This window comes from Myripristis murdjan, chromosome 24 (assembly GCF_902150065.1).
Source record: "Myripristis murdjan chromosome 24, fMyrMur1.1, whole genome shotgun sequence".
Taxonomy (NCBI): domain Eukaryota; kingdom Metazoa; phylum Chordata; class Actinopteri; order Holocentriformes; family Holocentridae; genus Myripristis; species Myripristis murdjan.
The window spans coordinates 15,377,324-15,398,437 of record NC_044003.1 but is presented as its reverse complement, the minus strand read 5'-3'; the positions used below and the strand labels follow the sequence as shown (position 1 = coordinate 15,398,437).

Genomic DNA, 21,114 nt, shown 5'->3' with positions numbered 1-21,114 from the left:
ATTTTCACAGATTGCTTTAGAAAATGAACAATGTTTAGGTAACAGAAAGCTTCCATAGCAATGTTTTGTCAAGTTAAATTCTTAAAAATTAAACATAAAACAGACATAAACATAAACCAGATTTCTTGATGGCAAAACCAAAAGCAACACACCAAGAATGTGTGATATAGTATTAAACTTATTCCATTGATTCAGGCTTTGAATATAATTTTTTTAATACATATTTAGGAGCTGTAGACCTAATTTTAACCTGAAAGTAAATCTACCTAGGTCACAGAGCACCTTGGAGAAAATTGGCCAAATATCTATAAGAGGACTGAGAAAAAAAATATGGGCAATCCTGAATTAGATGAGGTCACATACTTTCTACATACATGCAGTCCTATTGAGAACTTGCTGTGTGTTGGGAATGTTTAAAATAGATTGTTGCAAACAAACAATAAAAAACATCAATACTTTATTCAAATTTGATCTGAGAAAATATTTTACATTTATTCTAGCAAGAGTGCCTCTGCCTCCTCCAGAGCTTTTTCCATTTCAGAAACTTCCTGGGTAAACTTCTCCCTTTCCTGTGTGAGATGCTCTTGTGCTTTGGTTAGGTCTTTCATCGTCGTCTGGATTGCCTAAAGATATGTAACATAGGAGACATTTAAAACAGAAACCAAAATGTTGGAATGGCTTCTTACAGGTGCCAATAGGTGCTAATAGCACGATGGTCAGTGAGAGTATTGGAGTAGTTGCCAACTGGTTGCCACTTCAAAAGTCCATGGAACTTTATTTACCTCTAGCTGAGCACGCTGAACCGATGCAATATCACCGAAAGCCTTTAATTCTTTCAGCAGATCAGTGGAGACACTCTGAAATTGGGAAAATGAAAGATATGTGCTTGACATCTTTATGAACCTTGTGTAAATAACAGTGCAAATCAGCTCATCATAGAGTGTGGGAAACTCTTTTTCTCTAAATAGTTATGTTGTAAGAGAAATAAATGCATGTTACTTTTTTTCATGGTCTGAGCTTAATTGAAACATGTTATGATTTTATTTTTGATTTCAAATGATAAATAAAATATGAATGTACATCAGAAGTCAAGGGCTTACATATTTAAATAAAATATTTACCACCATTTCTCTTCTTTGATCTTCATTTTGTTGGGCAGCTTCTCCAATTCTTTCTCCTAAGACTAAACATCAAGTGGGTTACACTCTAATAATTTGCTAAAATAAAAGCTGGAATTAGAGTAAGAAAAAACATCTTATTTGGAAGCAAGAGGGCCATATTCACCTGGATCCATTTGTTTTGCAACCAGAAGAACATGACAATCTTTTAGGCGTCTCTGAACATCTGCATTTTCCTTTTCAAGGTCAGTACACTGCAGCTCCAGCTCAGCTACTCTTTGCTGCAATACAAGGACACTGCTTTTATTGACAGAACAGACACACAAAACTGATTATAAATGTTGATAATCAGTTATTGTTTTAGCCACTTATCAAGTGAAAAGATAAAACTTTTTATTGTTGTAACTTCAACAATGCTTAGAATCACTTGGTTTGCTCGGTTTCATATCATTACAAAATGAGAACAAGGAACTTCTAACTATCCATGTTTATCCTAACTAATCAACATTTTTATAATGAATATTAAAATATTTCTTAGTTGCAGCCCCAATCAAAGCACCGGGAAAAATGACGTGCAGGCTACAAGAATGTAATATTAAACAAAAAAGTGATTATTTGATGTCAAACTAAGCATGTTTGATTCTTATTAGTACTCAGGGAAAACTGATTTTGGTACCTGTGTCTCTGTGAGATTTTTCTGCAGTTCCTCATTGGCACCCATCAACAGCTGATTTTGGTCCCTCAGCTCTGCCTGTTGCCCATACCTGGTAGAAACTCTATCAAAAGGTGTACATGGTGAAAAAAAAAGAGTGAATTCGATTGCAAGTTCAGGCTACATAGCAGTGCACATGAAACACTAGTCAAAAATAAAGCCCTTGTAAGGAGAACAAACTCAAACATGATTTTAAACTCACCCTTTGTGAACCTTTGTGGTAATATTCTTTCTGTCAAAAAAGGGTTGGAATATTGTCAGTGCATTAAAACTCTGGTCAGGAAATTTTGCACACTGGCAGCTCCTAATGCCAGCAAAAGCTAACTTCAACATTGCTGAGTCAAACTTTGGACTGTGCACACTCCACTCAATTTTTCCTTCACTAGCATACATGATGACTTTCTTTTACAGCAGATCAAAACATGTTTGAAGGGTCTGGATTAGGATTATTCATGTCACATCTTTTAAATTAGATTAGACTCAACTTTACTGAAATTATGCAGAGTAAAAATACAAAGCTAATGAAATGCAGTTAACATCTAACCACAAGTACAAAATAATAGTATTATTACAGATGAGTGCAGGTACAAGTGATGCGATATCTTACAGTATAGTGTTACTGACAATGGAGAGCAACCTGTATGCAGATTATAATGCATGTGTATCTACAGTGTGTCAATGAAAATGAAACACAGGATAAATGCAGCCTACATAAAATGACACAGATGGACACTGTGGTATCCATGTTTATCCAAGCTGATAAAGTTGACTGCACCACAGGCAACTTTGTCCTTGTGGGGGAGAGGATTTTTATTCACACTAATGATCAGAGATTTATTACCTTGGTATATTTTCTTTTTGAGGTTTGAGGACACCGTCTGTTTTAGGGATGGCATTAGCATGTGACGATGCAGTTGCCGTGTCTTTTGATTCAAACTTATTGGCTGTTTTCTTCATTTCAGCAGCTGGCTGGACTCCTGCAACACACACAGCTGTTACTGACACATCAGCTTTATTTTGCTGTAAAGACACCAAAATGGCCATTTGGGAATCAGGACTACACAGTGCTATCAACTTAAACTCTGCCCACCTCTAGGGATTTTTGATGACATTTCTGTACCTGAATGCAAGTTGAGCAGTGGACAAAAGCACCTGCAAAGAGAAACTGGTGAAGTTTTCTCTTGTAGCGGTGAAAATGTCACACCAAACCCCTTTCAAAACCTGTCACTGTAATTTTACACTACTCACAGGCAAGCATACATAAATGTCACCGCTAAAACGTCATTTAAGACGATAATACGTTAGACCGTTACGCTAGCTTCCTCTGGTAATCTTAAATTAGATGCTGTACGTTATTTTCCATCAACCAAGCAACACTAAATCAACTATAAGCTGTTAGCTAGGTTATTCGCCTACTATAGTGCCTATAAGTTGGTTAACTTCGGGAAATTAATACATTAGAGATCTTATGTCATGTTTTACGAGGTATATACGCGATATTTTCTAAAAACGGACGACAAACAAAACAACTCCACACCGCTACAGCTAAGTTTAACGTTATTGTCCCACAAGAGTAACATTAGCTAAAGAAGTTACACGATAAAATTGTGTTTAAAAGATGTGTTTGCCATATAACCATCACATTCAGACACAGGGACAAAAATTATAGTGGGCTTACCCTTACGGTTACGATTCAACAAGACAAAACAGCGACAAGATGAGCGACCCGCTCGACAATTTGAAAAAGTCCCCTCCTTACTACTGTCACTTCCGGTTTACTTCACGAATATTCCGCCGTCAAGTCTCAACATTTGTATTTGAAAGAGCGGTTGCATATTTTCATTGATGTTGTACAAATGTTGCGACAAGTTTTTGGAAAACTTTACTTTCGCAGTTGGAAAAACTAAAAAAAAAAAAAAAAAGAGGATAAGTTGACAGAAGATTTTGGCTACACTGCGCATGCGTGGAGGCGGAAAATTCAAACCTGACAAGGGTGGCTTCGATTCGCGCATCGAGTAAATATTGCTGCGAAATATCGACAGCATGTAATAAAGAAACACGTTTCTGTCTTATAACGTTGGTTGTCGACATTAAATCAACTACAAGGTACGTGTTTCTCCTTTGTTTTTTGGTTGTTTTTATTTTACATTATGATTGGCGAGCTAACGTTTGCTAACACAGCAAAGATAGCAGCAAACGTTTAACGTTAGCATTATAACTTACTATTGATCTAGCGACGTTACTCAGCTTCGTGAGGTAACGTTAGCTTACTGAGTATAATGTCGAAAATTTCGGTCAATATAAGTGCATATTTACCTTTCTAAAACACTTTACTTCATATTAGGCTTTTGTGGTCAAATTAGTATTTTTATTTGTCGTTAGGTTAACCGTTGCTGTAATGCTAGTCATACAGTAGTGGGAGCACTGGATAAACCCCTGTAATTTTCAGTTCATGGTCTTATTTTTTCAGGGTTGATTAACACCATTTTAGGCACAGAGACATCTGTGTGATACAAAGCAATAGAGTACATCTTAGAGGTTGTTGAAAATGCGTACAATTATATCCCTCTGTAATATTATAGGATTTATGATCTCAAACTTGCAAGGAGACTTGTCTGTTTTGTCCATCTTATTGAAAATAGATGCCAGAATCCTTGACTGCAGACATGCATTTGTCACCTCTGTTTGTTGTCAAAGAACTGCGAAAAACATGGGTCAGAATATGGCTTTTGGGGAAGTCTAAGCATCTGGGAAAGTAATTGTTTAGTCACTGGCATGTTATAACAAACTTCAAATGAATGAAAATATTTGTGCTGTGGGACAATCAAATTTGTTTTTAATGCACAAAGTACAGTAAATACCAGGATTAATCACTTGTTACACAATGTGAGAGCAGTGTCTGTCAGTGTGTGCATGTTTAGATTGTAGTTGTCCAGTGGGATTCAAATAGTTAAAAGACCAAAGCCAATTCACACTATACACTATACATGGAGCATCTGTGGTTTACTATTTGAATGAAATAGTATATACAGTTACTATGATCTGTCAACAAACAACTACTGGTTTTTATATGTCCACAGCTGAAGATGGAGCCATTTGATATTTTCAAGAATGAGTGAGTAACATGACGGTTATTTTTGTTGTTTTTAAAGAGATCTAATATCAGCTCCTGTGCTTAATGACGAGGAAAGTCAGAGCACTGATCTAGCTGCTTTGTACCTTCCATCTGGTATTAATATTGCAATTTGTTATCTTTTAACAACCTAAATATACAAAATGCAACCAAGACACATTAAGGACAGCTTGTTTCGCAGTCTGACCAAACCACCTTTGTAGATGGTCAGGGATGCATTTGACCTCATCGACAACAAAGTGTAAATAGAGTGGGTCCCTGGGCCACACACAGGAGCTTTGTAAATGGAAATTCGGTAAAACAAAAAGGCAACTCAATGTGCAATATACTACCATAAACAAGCTTTTATTTTACTGTTAATTTTAGCAGATTTTAGTAGTTTGACACAAAGTAAAATGTGTGTCATTCTGGTGAGAAAAAGAGTTGGATTTCAAACAGATTAATTTTAATGCCTGTCATAAAAGTAAATCAGCTACATCAGCTCTGGACATAAGTTGAATATTTTTTTTATGTCCTATGTTGCAGTGAAAACATTGGCTCCTCCAAGAGGCGCATTTCCTCGGTGAGTGTTACCTGTTTTTCCAAAATGAAATTTTTTGTTTGTTTGTTTTGTTTTCTGCCACTGTATGAATGTGCAACCAAATTACATGTCATTTCTTTTTTTCCAGATTTTAAAAGCACCGCGGATATCCACTAGATTTTCTGATCCAGAGCAAGTGGTAACTCCGGTAATTGGATTGCCTGATTTGATATTTTGACCTATATTTAATCAGTGGGCCTTTTGTTAATAATAGACAAGAGAATCTTGCATTATGTTTAGAAATAAAACAAATCTGATCACTGTTATTGATGTCTTTCTTAATCTTCTGTGTCTACATAGTGTGTTTAATCAATTCAGTTCAGTCTGTTAAATCACTCTATAGAAGACACAACTGCACTCTAAAAACTTTTGTTGTTCTATTATTAATTTTTTCTTTAAGGTGGAAGTTGCCAAACCAGTGGAAAAGAGGAATTCAAAAAGAGTCAGTTTTGCTCCCGCCAATGATGTTCTTCTGTTTTCAAAGTGAGACCCCCTCAAAAATACATGAGACTCTGTACGTTTCACAAATATAATCATAGTTAAACTTTATTTCTACTTTCTATTCACAGTGATGGGAAGAATACCTCTCCTGCCACAAATCCTTTGCAAGATGTCACAACAACTGGTAAGTGTGTTTGTTATTTTGATGTCTTGGCCCTTTGCCTTTCTTTTCTGTGGCAAGGACCTCTGTGGCAGCTTAGATAAGCCTTACTTTAAAGCAGAATAGATTTTGGAGTTAGAGCCCATCTACAAATGTACACGTTCATTTAGGGCCAGGTTATATGGCCAAAATCAAACATCACAATATTTTTGACCAAGTACCTTAATATTTAACTTTTTTTTTTAACCAATATATTAGTACTAACACTTTAATACTTATTTTCACAACAAGAAGGCCATATTGAATTCCCTGATCTTAACTTGGCTGTTTGATTAAGCCACTTCTTCTGATTAGGAAAAAACATGGATAGTCCTGAAGGGCACATAAATGGATGTATACCAGCTGATGTAACAGCCGACAGTCTCCCCAAAAAAATGACATGTCCGTCGTCTCAAAGCAGTCCTGCAGTTCAGCCGATGCAGTGTCTGACCACTCTTGCACAGTCCTCACAGTGACTGGTACAGGTTTAAGCTTCTTGGTATTTGAGGGCTGCTGATTTACCAAAGTTTGATCTGGGGGCTGTAGTGTATGCTTTAGTGTAAGACTAAGACTAAATAAAAAGCTGAGGAAAAAAAATGTTTATGTTTATTTCGGTGTGTACAATTAAAAAAAAAAAAAATAAAATAAATTAAAATAAAATAAAAAAATAGAAAACTGCCCCAGAATTAGCTGTTGGAGATGGTGCACAACCAGGTTCACAGCAGTATGCAGAATACAAGCCAGTAGGACAACTGACAGAAACCACAGCATAAAGTAATCAAAGAGCGTTCTTTTATTGAATGAGAGTAAAGACTTAAAATGCACACACACTCACACACACACACACACACACACACACACACACACACACACACACAGATATAAAAATCTCAACTAGGGTACAAATGATGAAATGGTGATAAAGCAAAATGGTGGTACAGTTTTTTTCGATTGCTAAAACACGTTTTTCAAAACTGTGCGTTTTTTTCAAAACTCCAAACATCACACACAAATTGCTAAACTCTGGCATCCCTTTGCAAAACAACTCTTTGCCATCAAATCTCTTAACATGTTCACAAAATGGAACTCGTGTTTTCATTTGGTAAACACAGCCACATGACACACACATACCATTCATTGAATAAACACAATTAAGCTTTTGGCTGAACACTACCAAGCATGTACAGAACACAGAAGAGCAAAATTGAAAACACAATTATAGAAATGGAACACACTGAATCAATGACAATGCCCACTTCTCTCATAGACAAACATAAAACATCACACAAATTTTCAGACAAAGCATTTTATTTTTAAATTTTATTTTATATTCAGATTCTCCTTCTTCTTTCTCTTGCTTCTCCTTGTTGTCCTCCTCCTCCTCTTCCCCCTCCTCCTCGTCCTCCTCCTCCTCCTCCTCTCATTCGTACCCCTCTCCTTCTCTGACTGTCTCTGTTCTCCATTGCTCATCAAACAAAACAGAGGGTCAAGCCTCCTTTTACACTGAAAAAACGCCAAATTTTACCAAGATTATTTGTCTTATTTCAAGTCAAAAATGTCTTATTTCTAGTCAAAATATCTCATTACACTTAAAATAAGACATGATCACCTCAGAGGTAAATTGTTTTTAGACAATTTTCACTTGTTTCAAGTGAATTTTCACTTGAAACAAGTGAAAATTTGCTTGTTTCATTGGCAAAATTTGCCAGTGGAAAAAGTGAAAATTCACTTGAAATAAGTGAAAATTAGCTAGAAACAAATTTTGCCAATGAAACAAGCAAATTTTCACTTGTTTCAAGCATATTTTCACTTGAAACAAGAGACAATTGTCTAAAAACAAGTTACTTCTGAGGTGATCATGTCTTATTTTAAGTGTAATGAGATATTTTGACTAGTAATAAGACATTTTTGACTTGAAATAAGACAAATAATCTTGGTAAGATTTTGAGTTTTTGCAGTGATGCTGCAGTCCTTGATTGCAAATTGCTCGCCAGACCCGAAAGTTTAGAGATTTGAATATTTGTGTGTTGTCGATTGATGCTTTGAGATTTTATGTGAGAAGTGTGTGCAAACCTGAAAAATTGTGTGTTGTGTTTTGACAACAAGGTGATGTGAAATTGACATCAGAGTGTAAAGAAAGAAAGTCAGAGTTCTAATATGGTAAGGAAATCTAAAGTAGTAACAAATTGAGTCAAGCGATTGGGGACAGAAGTAAAGGTTGTGAAAATTGTGCCTAATTTTGCTTTTTGTGTTTTAGCAATCGAAAAAAAAAAAGTAAATGAGTTCCACTGGTGCAAATGATATGTCCTTAACATGATGATCTGTACATTTCAGACAGAAGTTAACCTTTGTCTAATCTTTATTCCACAGCTGTGCCAAATACTGACAAAAGGTAAGCTCGTTGCCATTATCAAGTTCCACCCACTGAACTATATTTTCCTTTGTCTTCCATAGCAACATAAATGTTAAGTTCTTCTCCCTTCTTTTACCTCAAGGGTCCAGATGGGGGTCACTGAAGAAGGGGTTCAACGAGTCACTGGTAGATGTGAAAAATAAATTTATCATGCTTCTTTCTGCTTTCAGCAGTAATAATGGCATTCATAATTTATCAAATTTCATTAACCTCATTAAATTCCCCTGTCCATATGTAGGTATGGATATCTTGTTAAATGCTCCATTGCATTCATCTCAACAAAAACATGAGGTGAGTTTAGAAATTTACCTTGCTCTTTGGTATGCTCAGCTATTTTTAGGTTCACAGCTGATTTGCAGTGCACAAGGCAACAGTGTTGTTTTGTAATTAAGATTTTGTTGAATTTTGATAATGCAAGTTGTGGGCTTGACTGACTAATCATTTTTAAAAATTAGCACTCAGTACTTATATTCAGTCTTCAATGAGCAGCATTGGTGCATTTCACTTTGATATCGTGATGCAAGCCATTGCCAGAATTTTGCCACCCTTCTAAATTTGCTAGGCAATCACCTAATGAAAAATAAGTTGCACTATTCATTACAGATGTTCTCATGTAATGGTCAGCTTGTAGTGTGCATATACTTAAGCTGTGTGACTTTTCCCCCTCAGGAGAGTTTTATGATCAACCGAGATGCTGAAGATGACTGCGGGGAGAAAACAGTGTTATTTCCTGCAGATAATGCATCCATGGATATGACCCACAGTCACACAATAATCATTTCCAATGATGAAGAATTACAGCCAGTTCTGCCAGACCAGCAGGATTGTGCTTTACCTACTTACAGAAACATGGATTTGTCATTATGCATGGAGAAGAAGAATAGTGACACATACAATCTGCCTAAAAACAAATCAATGCATGATTTGGATCCAGAATTTGAAAACTTCCTTGCTAGCCTCTCTAAGCCAAGTGGCCCCAGGGGTAATTCTGTGATGGCCAAAGTGATGCCCACGGCTGTACCATTCCCTCAAGAGACTGTAAGTACTAGTGGGTTCCAACCTCAGCTTAAAACACAAAGGTATGGTGCAGATAAGGAGAATCAGGCTCCAGCTTCTATGTCGATGATGCAGAAGCCATCAAATAAACCCAGAACCACTCGTGAATCATCTGCTAAAAGTGTAAACTACTCAGAAGGTGATGTAAGCATGGATATGACTGAAGCTATCACAGGCAGTATTGTGGAAAACACATTGACAAATGAGCCTCTTAAATGTCTGTTTTCGACACAACACCTGCAACAGGAGAGCACTGAAGCACTGGGATATCCATCATCCAACCCGTGGAAAGCAGAAGATGATTCTGATGATATGGAGTTCACAAGCTGTCAAACTAGGATCATTGAAGCAAGAAATCTTGACACTGTAAAGCATTTACCAAGTTTTGGCACTGTGGTACCAGTCGGCGCATTGAATGCCAACAAAAATCCTGCAGAAGATAACCCTGGTATGGGTATGGCAGCAGGCCAAGGAGGAGATACAAAGTACAATAACTATGATGACATGGAACTAACAAGAAGCCAGACATTTGCCATCGATGCTAAAACCATCCATGCACTCAGTCCGTTGCAAAACAATAACCAAAAGAGTCTGGCCTTTCTGAGACCTTCCAATAATGCCACAAATACATTAGAGGTTGGGTGTGACATGGACTTGACTAAAGTTTTCACTGAGTCTATTGATCATATCTCACACTCGGATCGCTCACGAATGCCAGACAACCCTTTGGACTGGCTCTTCCCAAAAATGGATAATGAAAAGGGGACATCAGCAACAGAAGCTGATTCTAATGACATGGAGCTCACAAGATGTCAAACGAGGGTCATTGAAGCAAAACACCTTGACACTAGAGATCCCTTGAGTTTTGGCATTGGAAGACCAGTCAGCATATTGGATTCAAATAAAAAGCTGGTTTCAGAGGATGACAATAGTATGGATATGACTGCACATAAGGGAGAAGACACAAAGTACCATAACTGTGACTCAGATAATATGGAAATAACAAGAAGCCAGACAGTTGCTATTGATGCCAAGAGCCTCAATGTTGTCAAACCTATGCATAACAAAAAGCGAAAGAGCCTGGCTTTTATGACATTTTCCTCTAAAACCAGTGATACCTCTGAAGTTAAGTGTGACATGGGGATGAGTCGTGTCCTCCCTGAATCTGTCGATCACGTTTCACAATCAGGTGGCCCAGGAAGAACAGAAAAGCTTTTGGACAACCTCTTTCCCAAAACACAGAATATAGGAACAAAAAATATGCCTGAAGCAGATCCTGATGACATGGAGTTCACAAGGTGTCAAACTAGGGTCATTGAAGCAAAACATCTTGGCACTAATGATCCCTTGAATTTTGGCACTGGGAGGCCAGTGAATGTGCTGGATTCAAATAAAAAGCTGATTTCAGAAGATGACAATGGTATTGATAGGTCTGCTCACCATGGAAAGGACACAAAGTACCATTACTGTGAATCAGATAATATGGAAATAACAAGAAGCCAGACAGTTGCCATTGATACCACAAGCCTCAATGCAGTCAAATCCATGGAGAACAAAAATCGAAAGAGTCTGGCTTTTGTGACATTTTCCGCCAAAGCCGGTGATACCTCAGAGGTTAAGTGGGAGATGGGGAGAAGTCATATTTTCCCTGAATCTGTTGATCACATGTCACAATCGGATGGCACGAAAATTACAGAAAAGCTTTTTGACAACCTCTTGTCCAAAACACAGAAAATGGGGACAGAAGATATACCTGAAGCAGATCCTGATGACATGGAATTCACAAGGTGTCAAACTAGGGTCATTGAAGCAAAACATCTTGGCACTATTGACCCTTTGAATTATGGCACTGGAAGGCCAGTGAGTGATCTGGATTCAAATAAAAAGCTGATTTCAGAAGATGTCAATGGTATTGGTAGGATTGCTCACCAGGAGAAAGACACAGAGTACCATAACTGTGAATCAGATAATATGGAAATAACAAGAAGCCAGACAGTTGCCATAGATGCCAAAAGCCTCAGTGCAGTCAAATCCATGGAGAACAAAAATCAAAAGAGTCTGGCTTTTGTGACATTTTCCACCAAAGCCAGTGATACATCAGTGCTTAAGTGTGACATGGAGATGACTCACATTTTCCCTGAATCTGTCGATCTTATTCTACAATCAGATGGCTCAGGAATGACCGATAAGCACTGGGACAATCTCTTGCCCAAAACACATGAAATGGGGACATCAGATATACCTGAAGCTGATCCTGATGGCATGGAGTTCACAAGGTGTCAGACTAGGGTCATTGAGGCAAAAATTATTGATGTAATAAGGACCTCAGAACCTGGCGAAGAAGGGTCTGTTGTCATACCAAATTCAAGCACAAAATATCTTGCAGAAGGCAACAGTGGTATGGAAATGACACAAGCTCTCAGTACAGCAAAGTCTTCCCAAAACCGCTCTCGTTTTAGCCACATAGACAAGACCGTGGCCAAAGTCTCCACAACTGCCGGGGCTGGTGTGGAAGACAGTAACCTGTCTGAAATGGGCCACACAAGTGATCAACTCACTTGTCAATCAGATGACATGGAATTAACAAGTAATCGTGTTTGTCGTGATTATAAAATCACAGGCTTCATGAATCAGGTCCTCCACAAAGAAAAGGAAAGTTTTTCATCTTTACATGGGAAAATTCCAAATTTAAGAGAGGCCAACACTCAGGCTGGTGTCTCCAAAGCATCGCACAATAAAGAAAATGGCACAGAAGCACATGTTGTAGATGGCATGCACAACATTCCTGATGAGTGTGCAGAGTTTGGAGACATGGATATCACCAGAGAGAAAATAATTCCTGTGGAAACAAACCAAGGAACAGTTAACTCATTCCCTACAAGTGTGTTGTCAGATGATAATGAGAAAAGGGTGACCAAAGTCAACACAAGTGTCAGCACAAAGTCAGCACAACAAGTGATTAATGCACATCTGAATGCATCGGCATCCTTACCTCCTCCTGAGTGTCGGTTTGACAACCAGACAAACTTTACAGAATCTCTTGATTCAAAGGAAATTGAAAGTAAAAAAGATCCTGAACTAAGAAATGAGAACAGCCCTTTATCAAAGAGATTGGAAAACTCACCCAGTGGTTGCCCTGCCACCTACCAAGTTGATAATTTCTCTTCGAGGAATGCTCAGAACAGACGAAAGAGTCTGGCTGATCTCCAGTCCAAATTAAGGCGTATAAGCCACATGATGTTTGAAGCCAATGACAACAATGCTATAGACAGCTACACTGTACCTTTACCTCAAGTGGAGAATTCCTTGGAAAAAAACTCAATCAAAACCAAATCTGAACGCAATCTTGGGATAGGATGTATGGATAATGAAGATAATACACATCATGCAGAACAACCTTGTACAGCTGCTCTCAGTGTGAAGGCTAAACATCCTACGTCAAGACTTTCAATGGTGGACTTTATGCCCAAACTCCCAAAATTAAGCAAACCTGAACCAAACAAGGTGGAGTCCAGTCATGTGGATTTCACTCACCAATTAAACAATGAGACACAGATGTACAATATTGATGACGAAGTGTTTCCTAACATAAGCAGTGATGAAGATTTGTCTGAAACGATAGAAACAAAGACTGAGAGAAGCAATGAAAAAGAAAGTCCTCTCAAAAAGCTAAAGGTGGATGAACCTTTGGAGGATATGTGTGAAGAGCCTGTTCCCAATGTTGTCCAAGGCAAGAAGAGACCTTTACCAGATGATCATCTTGAAGATCATGTAGATGATGAAAAGAGAAGGAGACCGTCATCTGAAAACACAGTGGAAATGGTAGGTCAAATTAGGATTAGGTATCTTCCAGTTTATTAATTTATTGTCAGATTAATTTGTGTTAACACATTTTCCCCATTGCCTGTTCTGTTGCCAGGGGTTACAGTCTCAAGTTGTTGATTGTGACAGTAACATTACTGCAGCGCCAGGTGTAATTACACAGAGCATGGATGCCTTCAACTATAGCAGCACAACCAATGTCAGATGTGAAGCAACATTTGAGTCCAGTAAGTTCTCATGCTCTCAAAATTGTTGGGCATTATTAAGATCCCGATTTGTAAGTGTTTCATTGACAAAAGTATGTGTCCTCATGGATACTGGCCAGTCTGCTTTCATAGTTTGCTGTCTTGTCTTTTTTTCAGCTCGTAAGCAAAGCCTGTTTGAATCCCAGCTTGAGGACAACACCAGTGATATACAGAAGGTATATCTTTGTCCTTCCTTTGAGATGAACTGTTCATTACGTTCATGACAGTTAATTTCATTGACTTGTACATTTTGATTGCAGAAACTTGATGATGACGACATAACAGTGTTAGAGTTTTTTAAACTCTTCAACTTGGACTTTATCATCCATAAGCCTCGGCAGAGTGTGCTCCCTGGCAGAGTATGTTCATCTTCATTTACATATAATGATTGTGTCTTAACATGTAGCAAAGTGTGCTAATGTGTTTTTTTCCCTCTTCTCCTTTTATAGCTTGCATCAGATTTGGATCGTAGACCAAACGATTTGCTGAGAGACAGACATATCAACCATCCTAAACAGAGGGTGTATGAGGCAGACCTCCAGAACCTAATAGATAAGGTGGAGGGGTATGTACATTTTAGTTCATTTATTTGTTTATTTATTTACACTGGGCAGCGTGGCTGAGAATGCAGAGCGGTTGTCTAGTAGAGAGTTCCTAGTTCAATTCTTGGCTACTCCTGGTTGTGTGTCAATGTGTCATTGAACAAGACACTGAACCTCCGAATTGCATTGCTCCTGATTTAGCAGGTTGGCGCCTTTCCTGACAACCTCTGGCTTCAGTGTTAATGGTAGACAAAAAAGCTATATAAATGCACTTCATATGCCATTTTTATGAGGAAAAAAGTACACCTTTGCTATAAAATGAGTGGAAACGGTGGCTATAGAATTTCGTTGAGCCAGTGTTTCTTAATTTTATTGAATCAACAGGGCATCTTTCATTAGACTAAAGCAAATTATTTGTTTGTGTAACTGATGTACAATTTCCTCAGTCAAATTAATGTCCCTTTTTTATGTTATTTATTATTTTCTAAATTATACAGCTGAAGCTTAAAGAGAAGATGGTGTTTGTTTTGCCTCTTTTATTCTAGGTTGAAGGCCCAAATGAAAGATGGTGAGAAACTTAAGAATGTCAATAGATCTCTTTGGGAGGAGATGAGTGGCCTGTCAGAGAAAGAGGTATAACACATCATTTTCTTGTTTACAGTCACATTTCACCTTGATGACACATCCTCCCCTTCCCTGAGGGATGCATTAATCACTGCTCTCTGGTGTTTTGTCCAAATCTGTATCATTATTATTATTATTTACTCTTCCTGGCAAAGGGATTTTAATCAGATGGTGGTTTGTGTCTATTTATACATTAATCTATAATGTGAAAACCAGAGTGAACCAGGTCTGTTGGTCAGTAGTTAGGACTAGAGGGCTACATCTCCAAATCTGTTTGGTGGATCACCATTAATTTTGGTGACAACAATAATTTTGCTTAGAGTATGAAACCTTTCCTTCAGCACCATCAGCAGGTAAGATTTTAATATTGCAAACTAATATCTGAGAGAGGCTTTACATGGACCTGGAAATTTTGGTGACCCCATGACCTTTTGTCTAGCGCCACCAGCAGGCCCATTGAGAAAGTGCGCTTGTTAGTAAATGTAAGCACTTGTCATAGATAAGCACAGTGGGATGATCAGAAGCCTATATATTTTAGGGTTGTCATTAGTTCGGAGAATTGTAGGTTCAGATTCAACTCTTTAATTTAAGTTCATACTCTTTCAGTGTCACATCTTTTTCTGTCATTCTCAACTATATACACTCCTCAGTGGAACAGCAATGCCTGAAATGGTTAACATCCACACTCACAGCAGACCTGTTTCAGAAACTGGAACAGTTTGAATCAGATCAGCCAAATTTAACTATGTCCACATTGTGTTTATTATCCACAGCTGAAATGTTTTGGTGCAAAGTTAAAAGAGAGAAGTAACTTCTTCAGAAAAAGAAGCAAAGTTCAGTCACATGAAATGAAGGAGGTCCTGTACTCAAATCTTGTGCAGGCCAATCTGGTAAGAGCCTACACTGAAATGCAACATTGGAGCCAGTTTAAGAACTTTACATTATTGTTTTAAGATTAAGTGTAATTTAATTATTTGTCATCTTCTTAGGAGGAACAACAGAAATTGCAAGGAAAGATTGAAGAGGCTGATGAAATGCTGAAAAGTCTGGATGACTGTATTCATGAACTGGAAAATGGTGAATGTCATTCGAAAGGAAAAAACATGACTATTTATTTGTGATGCTTCCTATCATGTGTTTTTGTTTAAGTGGACTGAATGACATCTTTTGAATGACAACCTTTTTTTTCCTCCCTCTAGAGCTCGCTGCAGTTGAAGGGAAAGGTTTGGAAGACAGCAAACCAACTTTGAAATCAAATCAGCTGGGTAAATACCAATTTGTCTTTGTCTGATGTCTTTATGTTATATGACCTTTATATTATATGACCTTTATTTAAATGTTTATTTAAATATAAACATAAATATAACATAAATATTTAAATAAAATAAATTAAGTAAAATGATAAAAGACAAAAAAATTACAAAAGTAATGAGATACAAGGTAAACCAATCATTTGAATTAAATATTAAATAACAGTCATTTTAATGAACATTTCTAATAATAATAATTATTGTCTCTTAATTTTCACATGCTCACAAGTTATTTTTTCTACAGGACTCAACAAAGTCACTCATGAGCTGGCTGATGATGAAAGGTAACCTGACAATGTCATTGGTGATAAGTTCAAACATAATTTCTTCATGGGAAGTTTAGCAGGAATGTATATTTTTAATAAAGTCACTGTAGACATAAGTTCTGTTTTTGTTCTTGCCACAGACAAATGTGTGAACTGGAGATGCAGAAGAAGCATAATCTGGACAAACTGAACAAGTTAAGAACTGAGGCCGAAGATCTTGAAAACCACATCACCGTCCTGCATTGGTCAGTTTTGTTTTATATGATTTTTTGATTTTTAAGTACATACTCTGTTCTTAAAATATTTTGTCTAATTTCTTGCAGTGTAAATCTTTGTGCTCAAACAGAGCACATTACACAAGGTCTTTTTTTCTAGTTTTTGTCCACCAGGATGTAAAACTAAATGCCTGTTTGTGAATTCCTCACTGCAGGCTCAATGAATGGAAGTTTAGCGAGAAGTGGGACAATGGCACAGTATACACCTTTCTCTTTGAGTCATTGCATCTTATGCTGATGTTTGAAAACGGCGATGGTAAGACTGTCATTCTAGTTATCATCTTCAGGTAATATTAAAAGTGTGTCTGCACAAAGTCACTGTATTGAGCTACAGACATGTTATGTGGCTTTTGTATAGTGGAGAGCAATCCTGTACTCAGGTTAAACATTTCTCAAACTAAACCTTGCATCTGATTCTAGGGGAAGAAAATAATTGTTGCACTGCTCTGTATGGGCTGTAGTGCCTGAATTAGTGATGTCAAGGCACGTATTTTGCCTTTGACGCCATCAAATGTTTGGTGATCTTAAAATTTCTTCTACCCCCAAGTGGAGACGACAGCATTGTGTATTAGCCAGAGACTGGCTGAACATGATATTTATACCATGTTTGTTGGCAAGAATAATTTATGTTGTGTCATTTTGAGGTAAGTCAACTAACTCATGGAACTGTTTTCTACTTTTAAGGAAATGATGCTGAAGATAATTCTGAGCAGAAGATATCAGACATCACTTTAAAAATTCAACAACTGGATGGTGAGAAGACAATGAAATGTTATTTCATGACATTGTGGTTCTATGTGTTGAGGCACATGTGTGATTGAGCTTGTGTGGGGTCAAACTGTTTCATCTCCGTGGAGGTGGTCAAAGATGCATTTGGTTGCATTCAAACATAAATGAGCCAATATTAACTAGATCAATGTGGGTATAAGAAACTGTCGGGCTTACCGAAATGTGTGAAATTGTAAATGAGAGAGAATGGACTGTTTTTTGTTGTTTACAAAAACTTGATAAAAATCTGATAGGTGGTTTTTTGTTTTTAAATAGATGAAACGCCACAGTCCCATGCACACCTTGTTCACAGACTGCTATCTCAGTACTTCGAGGGAAAAACTGATTGGGTGAAGAAGTATCCAACCAGCAGATGTGTTCCAACGGTAGGTGTGATGGGAGGTACAGCCACATATACTGTAGGTCAAAAACGGTCTCTCACTGCATCCAAGGAATAAATAATCCAAGGAAAATATTCTTGAATTCAGTTTTGGTTGTTTTAAGGCAGAGACTGGTATTTGTCACAACAGAAGATTTTGAATATCATTAAATTTGACTAGTTTTCATGCCAAATATGTTTGCCTCCTAAATGTTTGGAAAATGAATCTGTACTAAAGTAAAATGTGACTCTGAGGTGTTTTGTGTGCTTTTATTTTCCAGCTGCTCCATGACGTCAGCCTGGTGGTGAGCCGCTGTCGTCTGCTCGGAGAGGAGGTGCGCCTGTTGAAAATGTGGGGTGGTCTGAGGCTGGATCTCCTGGACATAAGCTGTGTGGACACACAGTAAGAATATTTTCATGCAAGACTTAGTCAGCTTGCTCAAAATATCCACCTGATTTTTCAGGGGACCACACACAGGTGATATCTTTTTGAAACATATAAAGGTTATTTAGCCTTCAGTAAAGATGTGGACTAGACAAAGTAAGTAAGTTCACACAAAAGGGGCTTTAAATAATCACTGACCTTTATTGACATCTGTTGGTGACCAAACCTATCCCAAGGCCGCCAGATGATGCCCCAGAGGTCACCCATATACATATGTTAATTAATAATAAGGAATAATCTTCCATTTTTTATAAAACTATCAACAATGTATGGCATTTCAAAAACCAAGCCACATTTTTTAATATTCTCCTGTCTCCTTCTAGAATCCGTGTTCTCTTCAGCAATCTCAAGGCATTTTCCAAGTTTGAGTTTTCCCTCGCTGTCACCCCGTCCTACCCCCACTCTCAGCTTCAAGTGCAGAACTTCAAAAGCTACATCGGAAACACAACGTAAGTTTGACTCATGACAATATAAGTGTGCCAGCTGTTTTTAGGTGATTGGGTTGACGGGTGGGGTATTGGAGCTAAATATTTAATTCCTGCACTGACTTAGCTGCTACATTTAGAGCCACATACATGTAGAGCACATCAGCCTCCAGTTGGTTGATGCTTGTTGTTTTTTGTTCATAGTGCCTGGTGTACAAGAGCACATGGTATTTCTTATGCAGGGCTTGTGGGGCTCTGTGCTGCCTAAACAATGCAAATTGTAATTCCCCTAACCTGTAGGTGCCTTGCTCTTACAGAAGTACCCCTTACAAGCACGCATAAAAAATTGTGCTTAAATATAATAAATTCACAACTAGTACACTGTAATTTCAAATACATACAGACGTACATTAATCATGTAAATACCAGGTCTTGTCAGTGGCCCGTTGATAAAGACTGGTATGACTATTGATCAAGAAATGTTTTTTTGTTGCTCCTGGCTTGTAGCCTTTGTTAGAGCATATATGTTTAAATGGTGGGGTGTCATTTGTGTGCTGCAACAATAAAGTCCATATTATGCAAATTTATAAAGATATTTATTGTTAGTGTATTTAATAATGGGTAGGATTCAGTTTTTGAGAATATGGTTATGAAGCCCTTGTTAATTTTTTTGCAGGAGAAGCACTTAGAACATTTTAGCTAGTTTAGAGTACATTAGATGAAATGTCAGCCCCCTAAAATTCATGACGACTAATTCAATGGTGAGTGTGATGATGACTGTTCTTATTATCTTTATTGGTATTTATTGTGTTAGCAAATGGAAAGCCAATGAACATACTGTAGACACAACAGACAATGCAGAAGAGTTAATTTACCCTGGATGTAGAGGTTACTTTAGCTGTGATACAGAAAATTGACCAAAACCAGGCACATTTGGAAATGATCACTATTTACTAAGTGTTGATGTATTTGCAGGGTCCATCAGATCGAGGAGGTAGTGTCATCAGTCACTCCGTCTGAAAAGTACTTGACAAGGATTGTCAAGAGGATTCATGACACTCTACTGTGAGACCTCGACACGTCATAGTACTCCTGCCATATGTTGTTTCTTTTTTCTAATGTTAATAATAACTTCATTATAATGTTAATAATAATTTTATTATTTTCTACATTGTACTTGAGATTAATACTGTAGACAACAAAGCTATAAAAGAATACCTGGAATTATGTAGAAAATGAACCAGAATATGTTCTAATAATAAAAATAAAGAAAACCCATTGAGAAGGTGTGTCAAAACTTTTGACTGGTGCTCTATTTAAAATGTTAATTATTAAACAGTGGAAATCAGCCCTGAGTTTAGGTTTAGCACTATACTTTTTTGAGTCTATTCAGTGGGGTTTTGAAAGGTTTCCTTGGAACAGGAATGTAAAATTTTCTTTTTCCATGGAGAACCATGTAAAAAGGTCCTCACATGAAATCACTTGGTTTTCAGAAAACATTTTTTTTTCTCTCAGCAGTTACCAGGTAGCAACTGTATTGCTGAATAAAAATGGAAATTGAATCATCATATTTGTTTATTTGGTTAAACAAATTGAAGACCAGGCTGACTTTACATAATTATTTCCTGGGGAAAAAAATGAGGATGAAAGTCTGCATGGTTTACTGCTGTCCTCCCTGCCTGTTGGCTTCAGCCGGGAGGTGACTGACATGGACAGTGTCCTGGGGTCGTCTGAAAGGTCAAATAGCCAGAGACAGGCAGCTCGGTTGGGGGTGGGGAGTAACACTGAGGACCGTCCACTCCTGAAATCCCCGGGTCAGAGGTCAAAATGGACTTTCCAAACCGTTGCCCTTGAGTGAGCCATCAGGGAGGATGAGTTCCCCTTTCCCTCCCCCAGGAACAACGGCTCCTGTCAAACCAGATCGAGGACACAGTGTGGTTGAAGTGGCATTTGGCCCTCCTGACCTCAGTTGGGGGGTAACTCAATTTTATTTCAATCGATTCATCCTTAAATTTTTTGAAATTTCCACTTGGAGCACTGATATTTTTGTAGGAGGTTATATGAGATAGCAAATTACTTTGAAAATAAAATGTATTGGCATGTAATGCAACATAATGGCATGATTTTGTGGTTTTGTGATTAGAATGTCCTGACTGTCAATCGGTTTTCTTGTGTCTGTCATTTTATAAATGTTTATTTTTCACTCATGAAAAAAAAAAAGAAACCCAATGAGACTACCTGATTTAATAAAAGCAAAAAAAAAAAAAAAAAATCTATGAGGGTTGGTTTTGGCCTTTTTCTGGTTCCTATGGGTTATTTTAGGTATTTTAGGTGATAAATAGCATTTTGAATTAAATAAAT

The 21,114-nt window shown here is 37.5% G+C and overlaps 2 protein-coding genes across 4 annotated transcripts; one reads left to right on the top strand and one right to left on the bottom strand.

Moving 5' to 3' along the window:
• Window positions 1-435: 435 nt before the first annotated feature.
• On the bottom strand, window positions 436-3,614 carry knstrn (kinetochore localized astrin (SPAG5) binding protein). 3 transcript variants are annotated; one of them, XM_030047504.1, is made up of 9 exons: window positions 3,509-3,607; window positions 2,921-2,982; window positions 2,672-2,807; window positions 2,033-2,062; window positions 1,795-1,894; window positions 1,285-1,399; window positions 1,122-1,183; window positions 783-857; window positions 436-623 (listed from the first exon to the last, which is right to left on the bottom strand). In XM_030047504.1, the coding sequence occupies exons 2-9, from the start codon at window positions 2,940-2,942 to the stop codon at window positions 492-494; spliced, it is 672 nt and encodes a 223-aa protein (XP_029903364.1). In that variant the 5' UTR covers window positions 2,943-2,982; window positions 3,509-3,607; the 3' UTR covers window positions 436-491. The 3 variants fall into 3 exon arrangements, with proteins under 3 accessions (XP_029903364.1, XP_029903366.1, XP_029903365.1); XM_030047506.1 differs by having other exon boundaries at window positions 2,951-2,982; window positions 3,509-3,594; XM_030047505.1 differs by lacking the exon at window positions 2,921-2,982 and having other exon boundaries at window positions 3,509-3,614.
• A 183-nt stretch (window positions 3,615-3,797) lies between these two features.
• knl1 (kinetochore scaffold 1) lies at window positions 3,798-20,049 on the top strand. The gene is made up of 26 exons (XM_030047500.1): window positions 3,798-3,936; window positions 4,911-4,945; window positions 5,489-5,525; window positions 5,632-5,691; window positions 5,944-6,026; window positions 6,113-6,168; window positions 8,554-8,575; window positions 8,679-8,722; window positions 8,835-8,887; window positions 9,266-13,474; window positions 13,572-13,701; window positions 13,837-13,895; window positions 13,980-14,078; window positions 14,169-14,284; window positions 14,807-14,894; window positions 15,659-15,775; window positions 15,875-15,962; window positions 16,085-16,150; window positions 16,440-16,479; window positions 16,602-16,706; window positions 16,892-16,992; window positions 17,421-17,489; window positions 17,781-17,890; window positions 18,165-18,286; window positions 18,652-18,777; window positions 19,729-20,049. The coding sequence occupies exons 2-26, from the start codon at window positions 4,917-4,919 to the stop codon at window positions 19,820-19,822; spliced, it is 6,123 nt and encodes a 2,040-aa protein (XP_029903360.1). The 5' UTR covers window positions 3,798-3,936; window positions 4,911-4,916; the 3' UTR covers window positions 19,823-20,049.
• The last annotated feature ends 1,065 nt before the right edge of the window (window positions 20,050-21,114 follow it).